The following is a 12,809-nucleotide window of genomic DNA, read 5'->3' as shown; positions in this document are numbered from 1 at the left end:
ACAGTAAGCTGGTAAGTCAAGGCTCACATGGGGAGGATTATGATTTTTCCTTTCTCCTGACATTGTGTCCCACAAGACCTGTCCTAGCTTTGGGACTCCCAAGGATTTTTGAAACCACAGGTGCTGTGGTGTCTTGCTCCTTCCTTCTCATGAGGGATTAAAACAACCCACCAAATCTAAGCCAAACTACTAACCCCAGCCCAAACAAAAAAAAGAAAGAAAATATGTACAGGGAAAAAAGGAAGATGCTCCTTGTGGAATACATTTGTTGATTTGAAAGGTAGTTTTATTAAATGTTTTCAAAACATTCCTTCTTTTGTTGGAGTGGTGTAATTAAGAGTCCTCAGTCCTTCTTACTGTGTTCCCCAGATATTGGCTCAGTGTCAGCTGGTACACGTGTCAACTTCGTTCTTTATCATCATATTAAAATTGCTACTCTTCCATGGCAATGTCCAACCATGATTTAGTGATATACGCACCAGAATTGCCATGGCTTGTTTGGAATGGAATGGAATGGAATGGAAGGGAATGGAATGGAATGGAATGGAATAGAATAGAATAGAATAGAATAGAATAGAATAGAATAGAATAGAATAGAATAGAATAGAATAGAATAGAATAGAATAATTTCGGTTGGGAAAGACCTCTAAGATCATGGAGTCCCACTGTTAACCTGACACCGTGCAGTCCTCCATTGGCTGTACGCAGAGAATAGTAGTGAAGATAGGGGTAGGCTGGAAGTTGTTCGGCAGGTGGGGAAGGAAAAGGGAGCACAGGGTTTCGGAGCCGAATCTCCGCCTGCCTCGAGCACATCATTCTTCCCTGCCTGCCTCGTGCAGCCCCGGTCCTGGTGGCTGGCATGAGTGAAAGAAAGCCAGTGCAGCCCTGCCCGGGCTACCCCCGCACCCCCGACTCCACACACCCCAGCCCCGCACATACCGCACATCCCGGCCCGGCACACCCCTCACACCCCCGGCCCTTCACACCCTTCACACCTGGCACATCCCCGTTCCCTCACACCCCGGTCCCGCACACCCCAAGCCCGGCACACCCCTCACACCCCTCACACCCCGATCTCTCACACCCAGGTCCCTCACACCTCTCACACCCATTACATCCCTCACACCCCCGGCCCCTCACACCCCTCACACCCCTCCCACCCCGCACATCCCTCACACCCATTACACCCCTCACACCCCTGTTCCCTCACGCCCCTCACACTCCGGTCCCCCCGGCAGCGGCGGCCACGGCGCGTGGGGCGGGCGGGGCGGCCCGAGCAGCGCGGGGCGCCCCCTGCGGGCGGCGCCGGGGCGGCGCGGTCACGTGGATGTGACAGCGGCAGTGCCCGGCCAGCCCCAGTCGCGGCAGCGGCACCGCAGCGCCAGCGCCGCCGCCAGCCCGAGCCGGGCGGGGACAGCGGGGCCGGGGCCGGGGCGAGGCCAGGGGGAGCCGCCGCCGCGGTGCCGGGCGGCGGCGGGCGGGGGGTGGGCCGGGCGCGGCGAGGAGCCGATGCGGAGCGATCGCGGGCGGGCGGCGGGAGCAGCCATGGCGGGGCCCCGCTGAAGGAGGCGGCGAAGGAGGAGGAGGAGGAGAGGGGAGGAGAGGAGAAACCTCCGCATTCCCTCCCTCCGCGCCCCGTCCCCCCGCGCGGACCGCCCGCCCGCCCGCCTCCCCCTGCATGCCCGGCTGAGACCGCGGGGAGGACTCAGCCACCCGCCGCGGCCCCGCCGCCTTCCCGCGCCCCGCCAGCCGCGGACAAAGGGGGAGAGCGGGCAGCCAGAGGAGGGGAGAGCCCGTCCCCGCCGCGCGAGCATGGCGGACCGCAGCCTGGAGAGCGTGTCCCTGCCGCTGGAGGTGCGGGCCCGGCTGGCCGAGCTGGAGCTGGAGCTCTCCGAAGGTAAAGGCGCGGCGGGGTGGGCGCGGGCGGCGCGGCAGCGGCGCGGCACCCCCGGCCCGCTCCCCCATCGCGCACCCCCCGCCCTGCGGCCCTGCGGGGCCGGCCCCAGCCCGATGGCGCCCGGGGAGCTCCCCCGATGGCCCCTGTCGCTGTCGGGGACCCCGGCACGGGGGTTTTGTTCTACCTGCGAGCCCCCCGCGCTCCGGCGCGGCGCGGGCGGGGGCGGCAGGGGGCTCTGGCGGCGGGGCTCGGCCGCGCACGCGGTGGTGCGGGAGCTGGAACAATCCGTGGGGATGGCTGCTGGGGGCTCCTGCCCTGCCCGGGAAACGCGGCTTGGCGGAATCGTGCCGTGTACCTGCGTGCCAGCCCCGCTGGGGCCGCATCGAGAGACTCCCACGGAGTCCACGCAGCGTGTGTGTGTGTCGGCTGCAACAAAACACCCCCGATAAGGTCGTTGTGGACAATACCAGTCAGGTCACTCAGACGAAAGGATATATATTTTTTTAATCGCGGGATTTTTTTTTTTTTTAATGTATAATTGAAAGGTTGTGGTGGCTTCTTGGCGTGGCTGGTTGTGATGCTCCGCCGGTCCCCGGGCTGGGAAGGCGCGCACGCAGCCCGAGCTGTTGCCGTGGCAGGGAGGATGAGCAGCAGCCCCAGCCCGCCCTCCGCTCCTCAGCCCGGCTCCCGCTCCCCGCTTCCATGTGTGCCAGCACGGGGAAGGAGCGACAGGCAGGCAGCGAGCAGTGCCTGTCAGTGTCCTCGCTGGTGGCCGCTGAGCGACCAGGGTCGTGGAGACGGTTTTAGTGTATCAGATGTAATCGGTGTCTCCCGGAGGAAGAGAGTGGGCAGTATTCATGTGCATTGATGCTAGCGTTGGCTCTTTCCTGGAACGCAAATCTGCTATTAGCTGCCCCCTCTTTTTTTTTTTTTTTTTTAATTTTTTTTTTTTAATAATGGCCCCCAAAAATCAGGGTTCGTTCACCACCAAGAGGCTACAGCACTTCATAGAAGGGACAAATGACCCAACGTGTCCCAAATTAGTTATTGGAAGTGGTCAATATATTGAGCTGTCTGTCTGTCTTCTGTCTTTTTGTAACGGTTTGTAAGGGCTCCGAGCCAGAAAGTAAAATGCGCTGGGGCCAGTTTCATCAGCAGGGAGGAGCTGATGTTGACATTGTGTTTTAACGCTTTGAGGGTGAAGAGAACGAACTACTGAGATTGCCTGTGGCTCTCATTTCTGTGCCTCCCCCTCCCTGTCGGTACCCTGAAAACTTGAAGCGAGAGGAGTTAAATACAGAATTGCCTTTCTGTGATGCGCTGCCAGTCCATTGGCCCTCGTCTGTGGTAGTGAGGGTGGGAAGAGCTGTTTGTATCATGGTACATGTAACGTTGTTGCTTTATGCAGAAAATGCTTCTTGGTGTGTCACATCATTGTCTACACACCAATGAGATACTAATTAAAACATCTGTTAGTAAATGCTTCCAAAAAACCTGAAATCAAACTGGCACAGACCCTCAATAAATATGCTAATGTAGTGTACCAAAGTTGTAATGCAGTTTTATGGTGCGGTTTCTGTTGCTGTAAGCATAATCCAAGAAAGCTTTGAGGAAGTGGGACATGGTTTGAAATTGGGCATCTGTATCTGCAGTGCTGTAACTTCCCTGCAGCCAGATCTGGAATGAGTTTAGCCCACTGACAGTATCTTTCTTTATGTGCCACTGGTGTTACACCCAGCACACGGGGTGGCTCATGTGTTCTGACTGTGGCAGCCTAAATGAGGATCAGTTGGAATTGGGAGGCAGGTAAAGAACAGGCAATATCCCATTTTCAGTGTCTTCCTCCAGGCTGCTCTTGGTGTGTTCTTAGTCAAGTACATGACAGTGTTCAGTGCCTGAGAAAATGAAATAATTTATTACTTTAAAGCTCCTACCTTTAGGCATGTTGCAACTCCTGGCCTGTTCCCAAAATTAGTCCCTACAGAGAGTGGGATCAGTAATTTGTACAGTGCTGTAGAAGTCATACTCTGGCCATGCTACTCCTGAGTTAAATGGTTTTTGAGGCAACTCTGTGTTTCTTTACACCCTGAACATGCAGTACCTTATGCTTGTGCTTTGCTTGGTTGTAATGAGCCAGTCCACTGCCTTCATTCACTGAGATACACTTATGCAAGTGCATAAAAGTTCACGTGGTTGAGGTTTTAACATGTGTTCTGCTCATGATGTGTTAGGGTGTCTCTGCTGCCTTTGTGAAGCAGGAGACTTTTGGAGGCAATAGGCAACTGCATGCTTTAATGTGTCTGGGTCTCATTGATAATATTGGGAGCAGAGTGACTGCTGTAATTTATGCCCCTTTTTAAAGGGCTTTCCCAAGTCAGACTTGCTAAGAAGATGTTTTTTCAAGTGCTGCATTTCTGAAATATTGTATTTATTGTATTGTTTGAGTGTGAGCTTTTATTTCTGGGTGCTGTGGGTCTCAGAGCTGCTGCCTGTACCCAAGCCACGTTGTTCTCTGTGCCAAAACTTGCCATGGCCAGTGCAGCTTTAGGAACAGCTTCTGAAGGAGGGCTGCTGCTTTGTAGAGGAGCAGCAGCAGGATCATTGCGTGGTTATTGCTCAGCTGTGAGCTAAAGCTGTCTCCTTCCTAGCTCTAGGAAGTGTGATAGCGTGGGTCCTACCCACGCAGTGCATCTTGAAGCTGAGCACAGAATAGCTGGTGTCCCTGTGCCCAGACCTGGTTACTGTGCCACTAGCACAGCCTGCATTGTGCAGGTGTTGCAATCACAACAATCACTGCTAGTCCTCTTCACACGTTTCACTTTGGCCGTGGCATTTCCCTACCCCGTGTCACCAAATCCCGAGTTCCTGGTTCAGCTGCGCACTCAGCATTGCCTCTCTGGCAGCAGAGATGTGGCAGGAGAGCCTCAGGAAGTGTCTGCTGGGCACGTGGCACGTAGGGTTATGGCTTTGTAGACCATAGAGCAAAGTGCTTTTTTTTCTTTTATTTTTTTTAGCAGTGCTTGTTTGTTGTGCACTGCTTGCTTGTTGAAAGGGAGGAGGAAGGTCAGGAGGCATGTAATGGTATTCTGGGACGTTTGTCTCTGTGACAAGCCTAACCTGTTGGTTACTGTGGGCAAGCCACATGCCTTCCACCTCCCCTTTGCTGTGGTCTGAATGGGCTTTTCTTGGTTTAAACGTAGCGATTTCAAAGGTACTATGGATGCAAATGAGAATAACCATTTTAGATTTTGTTAGTTTCGTTAGCATGACTTGGCAGGTGGGGATCAGCCAGGCTCAGAGGTGCTTAGCAGCTTCCTCGGTGGCTGTGTGCAGGTTGCCTGCCCCACAGGAGGAGCCTGGCACTCTGAGAGCCATGCTCACAGTGATGTGGTGGCATGTAGTGTTACACCCAGCCTCAGGCATCAGCAGCACGCTCCTTGTTGGTGTTTTCACTGCATTTTGGGAAGGGGATATTGCTTCTGTGTTTCTCAGGACACAGTGGCTCAACAGCACTTCAAATTTTTTAAATGTTGGAAGTTGTGGAATCATCCTTGATTCCAGATGTTCTAGAGACGTTTGTTAGGCTGTGTTTGAGTGAACATGCTTGGTGCTGGTATGTTATGTTCACATTCTCTGACACTCGGGTTAGTTTCCCTGAGCTGCTGAAGCTTGCACTGCTCAGAAGTGGCCCTTCTAGGCTGATGCAATCAACATGTCACTCTGCAGTAGCTGTACTTCGGGGCTGCTTAGGATTGTATGAGGTTTTAGTTTTCTAACGATGTATAAAATTATACTGGGTGGAAATAGATGAATCATCCTGTTTTTTAGAATAGCTTGGGGGTTGTTAACTGAAGAACTGATTAAATAAAACCAGGAGTCCTGAAATGTGCTGTCTTATTTAAAAAAAAAAACAAACCAAAAAAGTCATTCTACAACACCTTCATTCTTTAGAACACTTAAGAATTTAAGAAATGCCCCCTCCCCCTTTTCTCATTTTGACCTTAATTGCAGGGTATACAAGGTTAAATTGCCCTTCCAATTATTTCGTGAACCAAAATTAATTGGGCAAAGATGCTCTATATTTCTTCCAGTATTTTATCCAAGTGTCAGATAACATAGCAGAAACACTTAAAGAACCACAGACACTACATGGGAAATTTGAAAACCATCCTGTTCAGAAACTATTCTCCCTATATTCCATACTATACTTCCAGTCCTCTTCCATTTTAAACATGTAAAGCATAGCAGGTTTCTTTTTTTGAAAGTCTCAGGTTTTCTCCAAGGAGCACTTTCAAAAAAAGTCTCAGCAGATCTTTAATAAGTGATTACTTATTCCCAAAGGCACTGGACTTGCAGTCACCTAATTAATTTGGTCCTCTATTTTCACTGTATTGACTGGCTCAATTATATTTGGTAATATTGCTTGGGTTGATTGAGTCGCTTTCTGGCCAAGTTTATTATTTTATTAGGTATAAGTTATGTCTTTTGTTGTGTGCCTGTAGTTGCTGTGTTGAGACCAGAGATGTGTAGTTAGCTTCTCTTGTTATTATTTCTCCCCAACATTTGCCAGCTGACTTCACTCACAGAGAGGTTTTAAAGTGTGAAAATTTCAATAACTAGCACACCTCTGTGATTTGGGACGCAGAGTCATCCTTTTAATTCACTCCTTGAGAGATACTGCTCTGCTTGGAAAGTGAGTATCACCTGTGTAATGACAGTGTCTGAATTTAGGTGAGAAATGAACTAAGAAATTGAGCACTCACATTTGCTTCTTGTTTTTTTGAGCTGTTAGGTTGCAGTTGGCTCGTGTTTTCAGTTTTTTTTTCTGGTGGAGAGAGGACTAATTTACTCAAAATACATAAAGCTGGAATTTTCATATAATTTATGTTGAAGACTAGAGCTTTAAAAAATATAGTGGATATCATGGAAATTATGATGAAATCAAGAGCACTGTCAACAGAACCCTTTCTTTGTATGATGAAGCTCCTCTCATCAGCTATTTTGTTTCTCTGATGGTACTCAAGTTGAAGAGGGATAATAACTTGATTATTTTAAAAACAGGTTCAATTCATTCATGAGTATTTTAAGGCATTAGAATTTGAAGAATTTCTTCTTTTTTTTTTATTTTGAATATTTTTATTTGCTTCCTTCACTGTGCTCTTTGGGCTTAAGGGCTTCTACTGGGTGTCGAAAGAATTCTCTGCCACTCCTTGTGTAGAAGTACATGGTAATGCCTTGTAAAACAGCCTATGCAAATCTGCAGGATGTTCCCAGAACAGCTGTCCTGGAGGCATGCTGTAAATATACCTTTATTGCCAGCTGACGTGGAGCAGCGCTGATGCCCAAGGGTTACGCTTAATGGATCATTCAGATGATCTTTACTGTGTTACACAACTGACATACTCCAAACGCTTCTCCCAGGGATGTGTGAAAGTTGCCGAGGGGGTGTCAGTTTTATAGGCAAAGCAGGGAGTAAGTAGTGTATTCCTGAGGAGAGCACGGGCTGCGAGGAGCTGCCCTTTGCAGCTTCAGGGCACGTCTGCGTGGCTGCGCTGCACTGAGCACGAGCCAGCGCTGCTTCCCCTCGCCAAACCTGCGTGCACCTGTGGCTGTGAGTCAGCTGCTGCCTTTCCCTGCGAGGGATTGACCTGCCTTTGTCAATCCATCACAAGGGGAATGCACTCATGCTGATTCCAGCAAAGCAAGTATCCTTTGGTATCGGAGGAATTTGGGTTTAGCACATCTCTTTCCTTTGTATTAATTTTTCTCAGTGGAAAGGTGTTTGCATGCTGTCTAAAAGCATAGATAATAATCTAGTTTTTGGTGCAGGATTTGGATTGGGAGCTGCAAAAAGATCCCTGTTTCTCTGAAGGGATATCAGCAGATTCCTTTAGGTGTTCCTAGCTTGTTTGTGGTATGGTACACAGAATCCTAAATGTACCGTAGCTCTCCTATACTTAAAAATGCATTGACTGCGTTTTAATTTTTTAAGAGGCTATTTGTATAACGCGTCAAGCAGGACATATAATTTTTTAAAAATAACTGCTTTAATTCCCCAGCAACTGTCAGACAAGATGAGTCACTGCAGTATAAGAATTCACCACAGTGCATCACAGATTTGACACAAACTCTTAATCCATAAAATTATGCATGTATATTCCCCTATCTTCCCCAGTGGGTGAGCTTCATTTTTGCCAAACTCATGATGATCCTATTCTGCCTTCTTTCCTCCCCCGCCTCCTTTTTTTTCCCCTTTTCTTGAGAACCTCCCTGCTGTCAGTAGCCCCAGTGAGGGCTCTGGATGCAGCAGTCTTTTCCTGGCTTGTGAAGAGCCTTTCCTGATTGTAACCACAGCTCCTGGTTCCCTCCTTGACTGTGGTGGTGTGGGGGCATTTCCAAAACAGGATTGCTCTCTGCAGAATTCTGCTCTTTCCTTCTATTACTAGGGTAAACATACACTGAAAGATGGGAACTGGTTTTATTTAACTCCACTTGGTGCAGCACATTGGGGAATTGCTCGTTTTAGACCTGTGTAAATAATTTTTTTTTCTTGTTTTTTCCCTGGTAATCTTAGCTAGGGCTTCTAATTGCTAGCCAGTATTATTTATCACTAGGATGAAGTGTAACTTCAAAACAGTTTAACACATATTGGGGACACCATCATATTCTGCCATAAACCAGCAAATATGGGAGTAGAAATACTTAAAACAATACAGCTTGAGACAGATGCTGGGAAGACTGTGGCTTTAGCTGGGTCCTCTTGCCACAGAAGAGGTTTCTCCCTTAAAGTCATGTGAAATCCTACCAGGACACTGTGCATGGCTCTCAGGGGATGGAGGGAGGTGTGCCAGAGTGCTTCCTGCCATCCCTTTTTGGAGAGCAGAGTCCTGGCAGTTTGGTAGGCACAGTCTATTGGACACATCACCTGCAGTGCTTAGAGCAGCATCAAGTGCCAGGGTGTGGATGATTGCCACATTATTTTACAGCAGGAGTTAATGTTGAAAAGTATATGGTATTTCAGTGACCTCTTTTTAAGACTGTTGTTTAAGTGGTTGGATAACTAGAGAAAGGACTCTCATGAAGTATCATTGTAACTTGGAAGAGAAAGTGTTTCCTCTGACTTTTGAAGGGCTGTTTGCTTTCCAAAGACTGAAGCACACATATGCTATTATTTAGGATGCTTGAGGGGTTTTTTGCTGTTATGTGTATGGCTGGGTTTGCAGGATGGTGGCAGTGGAGGGGACAGAGGGATTCTTCAAATGCTGTCTGTGTATGTAAGTAGAAATGGATGTTAGGACCTGTTTGGTCCTGTATCTCTCTGGATCCAGAGTCCAGATCTCCAGACTGTGACATCTGCAATTTCTTCATTCAAATCTTGGCTTGATCTGTATTTCAGACTAAAATATCAAAACGATCTTGTACGTCTAGTCTGGTAAGAGCTGCTCAGAAGCCAGGAAAATGTTTCTTAGTGAACTCTGTGACAAACACAGAAGTGTAAGTAATGGGGCCTGTTTTTTCACTGGTAGGCTGGTGGTTGAAAGATTGCCTACACCAGCAAAAGTTCAGAGACTTTTGGTTGGTGTGGAGACCCAAACTGAGTGTTCTGACACTCTTTTTCCTACTGTGTGGATGTCCATGTGTCCATAAACAGCCTGGCAAAATAGAGAGACCCTAGCAACAGAGAAAGCAGCCCTGGACTCTTCCATCTGTGTGGATCCTCCGGGAAGAGTTACATGGTGTTAGCAGGATGGCTGCAGGGATGTTGTGTCTATTACTGCCTTTAGTGAGAAAATAGACCAAACTGCTCTTTGGGCTTTTCATGTCACATGGCAGAACAGTTCTGGAATTGTACAATAAATTTCTTTCTGGTAATAGAAATAATAAAACTTCACCCTTTTTCTTTTGAGGCAATATCTTTAGTCATAGTAACTCACATTTTTCATTGTTATAATTGCAAAGAGAATGAGCAAAATTTAGAGTTGTTTGTGCCATGCCTCTTATCCTTATTGAAAGAAATATTTAAACAATCAAGTATTTTTGATGAATGTGTGAATAAATAAAATTATGGTGGGACGCAAGCAGTTCAAATTTACTGAAGAATCTTGAAGCAAAAATTGAAATGCTAGACTTCTCTGGCAGGTGCCTGAGGATGAACAAACAACAATTACCAAGTGAAACAGCAAAATGTAGAAATATCCCTGGTCTTTCCTGAATGATGATAATGGCAAACTCCTTTGCTGAGTTGGCTGGAAGAGCTCAGTTTCATTTGCCATATTTTTCAATCTGAAAAAATAATGAATACTTTCTTTAGTAGATGCTGTAAGTTTTCTGAGTGTTGTGAAGTGAGAGGTTTTTTAGGAAAAAATACTGATGGACTGGGGAGTGATGTTTATTTTTGAGAGGGAAATTAACATGCAGTACTTTTAATTTGTTCTACTTCAAATTTTCTCCATGTTGTAATAGAAAAGGTTGATTTGTTATTTTAAGCAACAACAATGGGACTATCAGCAGTTCAATTTAATATTTTTTTATGATAATGAAAAGAAGTCTTGAATTTTATGTTTATGAATTTTATGCTGTTAAAGTTTGGCACATTCCAGTCACAAGGTTATATCTGTGTCTCTTACAAATGCTGATTCAGTCATTTGTGTGTCCAGGCTTGGCAGAATTGGACAAGCAGTTCAGAAGAGATCTGGAAAAGTGACCAAGAGTAGAGTCATGGACATTGGGGATTAAAGCAGTCTTAATAAACATTGTCTGCCAGGAGAAAGATTGGAGTTTATTTTGTTTATTTGAGAAGTCTTGTGTTGGGGATGGAGGAATACTTTCCCATAGTGTAAAGTATTAGCAGTCCAAAACATGAGAAGATTCAACTCCTAGGAATGGAAATTAGACAAATGGAGGTTGAAGATAAGACAGAAAATATTAATAATGCTAGATAAACACTGAAACACTTGCATAGAAGAGAAGACTCAACAGCTTTCTAAAAAAAAACCTACCCACAAGTAGAACTGATGGGTGGCTCCTCTCTAAGACAAAATAAATGTAAGAAGTTTGTGTGTGTACATAGGTATGTAAACCACTGAAGCCACCCTTGACCAGAAATACACTGGTTTAGGTATTTTTGTAGTGGCATTTTTTGAATGTCTAGCCCAATATTATGATATGTTTTCCTGGTAACTCCAAAAGGCACTGCAGCATCGTAGAGTTTCAGGTTTTGTATGTTTTTAGTATTTTACTAGAGATGACTTGACATTTACTTGCAGTAGTAATTTGTTTTAAGTCAATATTGAACACTGTAAGGATGTGCATACATTACAGTTTGAGAGGGTATCAAAGGCAGCTGCTCTGATAATTCTTGCTTAAATACTGGCTACTCATATATTTGCCTGTAGCTCAGGGGACTTCTATGTAAGCAAGAAGTAGCAGAAAAATAACATTTTTAAAAGCTTCCTTAAAGTTTATTGTACTTTGCTTAATCATTGGTTTTTACATTAAAATATTGTACATTGTAATAATTTGGGTTAAAAATAAGAAGGTACTCACTTCTCTGAAGATTAATCCTTCCTGCATCCTATGCCTAAGTTTGCCGTTTGCTGTCATGTCTTTGCTTCTGCCTGAGTGGCTGCCTGTGCTAACTTCTTTCTGCCCTTCATTGCAGTGATGGGTGGAGGGGTAGGAGCAGCAAAAGTGGCTCTGTGCTTTTGTGCTGCCATCTGAATCGCTGTGAAAACTGTTTTGTTTATTGGGAGTTTCACAGAGCTGGTGTCTGACCTCCAGCAGTCACTTCTGAGCAAGGTGAAACAGAGAACATATTCCTTTGTTTGCACTGGGAGAAGATGTTTATTGTTGCTTAACCCAGACCCTGTTTTTCTTCCTGAGCACAATAATGCTGTGGCTGGTATTGTCTGCTGCTGGTAATTGTGAGGAAGATGAGGGCAAGTCTGATATTTCTTCCTTGGCTTTGAAAGTCAGCCTCCTGTCTGTTTTTTTGTTCTACCAAAGATGCTGTGGGGACAGGAGAGGTGATTGTGAGAAGTGAGGAAGCTGTGTGTGGGATGCATTCAGCCAGAAATAGCCACAGCAATGTTAAATTTCGTCTTTGACTGCTGGACCTTTCACAGACATTTGGTAACTTGTGGTAACCCAGTCCATAAGAGCTTTCTCTCCATGGGATACTTTTCAAGCAAGTATAGGAGGCCTGGACCCTTTCTCATCAGTGCCAGTTTTTCTCTCCTGAGGGGAATCCCAGCTGGTTCATGCACCAACTCTTTGTACTACTGAACAAATAGTCTGGGCTCCTTTCTGTCCTGAAGATCATGCAAAAAGCACAAAATCTCTGAAACATGAAGTTCTCTGTCAGTGTGATGCTGTTTGTGATTCCTAGGTGGTGGTCTGGCTTTGGCTGACCTGCAAAGTGCTTTTCTGTGTATTTTGATAAGGAAATATCACCTGCAATGTTATGTCTATTGTACATCATTCAAAATGTGAAATTGCACATGTATGTTTCTTCAAACACACATTTTGATTGGTTACTTCTGGTAAGTAACAAATACAGTTTCAGATTTGACTTTTCTCATGAGCCATTCTGGTGCAGGATGTATACTAGAAACACCACCAGGCCTCATCTGCCAGCTTGTTCTTTTGTGCCTTCTTCAGACCAAAGCAAATTGAGCATCTAGGACTAGATTAGACTGAAACTGGGAAGAAGAAGCCAACTCTTCTTTAAAGTGAGCTTTTAACCCTCAACAGCTTTGTGCTCAGACACAGAGGAAACTGCCAGCAGCCTCTCCCAAAACATCACTTCTGTGATGCAAAACCAGCACCATTTTGCAGGTTTTTTACTCTGTCATAAATCTGCTCTAACTCAGACACCCAAAGAAGTCTCCCCTGACTTTTTGCTAGAGTAAAA

At 46.3% G+C, this 12,809-nt stretch overlaps 1 protein-coding gene across 3 annotated transcripts in view; it reads left to right on the top strand.

Annotated features, from left to right (window-relative positions):
* Positions 1 to 1,632: 1,632 nt before the first annotated feature.
* Positions 1,633 to 12,809, top strand: part of DIP2C (disco interacting protein 2 homolog C) — a 310,433-nt gene continuing 299,256 nt past the window's right edge. Inside the window, exon 1 of one of the 3 annotated variants that reach the window (XM_054273407.1) lies at positions 1,633 to 1,897. In XM_054273407.1, coding sequence (XP_054129382.1) covers positions 1,813 to 1,897 — 85 coding nt within the window. In that variant the 5' untranslated portion in view covers positions 1,633 to 1,812. The remainder of the gene's footprint in view (positions 1,898 to 12,809) is intronic. The other 2 variants (XM_054273406.1, XM_054273408.1) reach the window with 2 other exon arrangements.

The sequence above is a fragment of the Melozone crissalis genome, unplaced genomic scaffold, assembly GCF_028551555.1.
Source record: "Melozone crissalis strain CALT ecotype California unplaced genomic scaffold, PUWL_Pcris_2 ptg000016l_1, whole genome shotgun sequence".
NCBI classification, from domain to species: Eukaryota; Metazoa; Chordata; class Aves; order Passeriformes; family Passerellidae; genus Melozone; species Melozone crissalis.
This window is presented reverse-complemented; position numbering and strand designations above follow the sequence as displayed.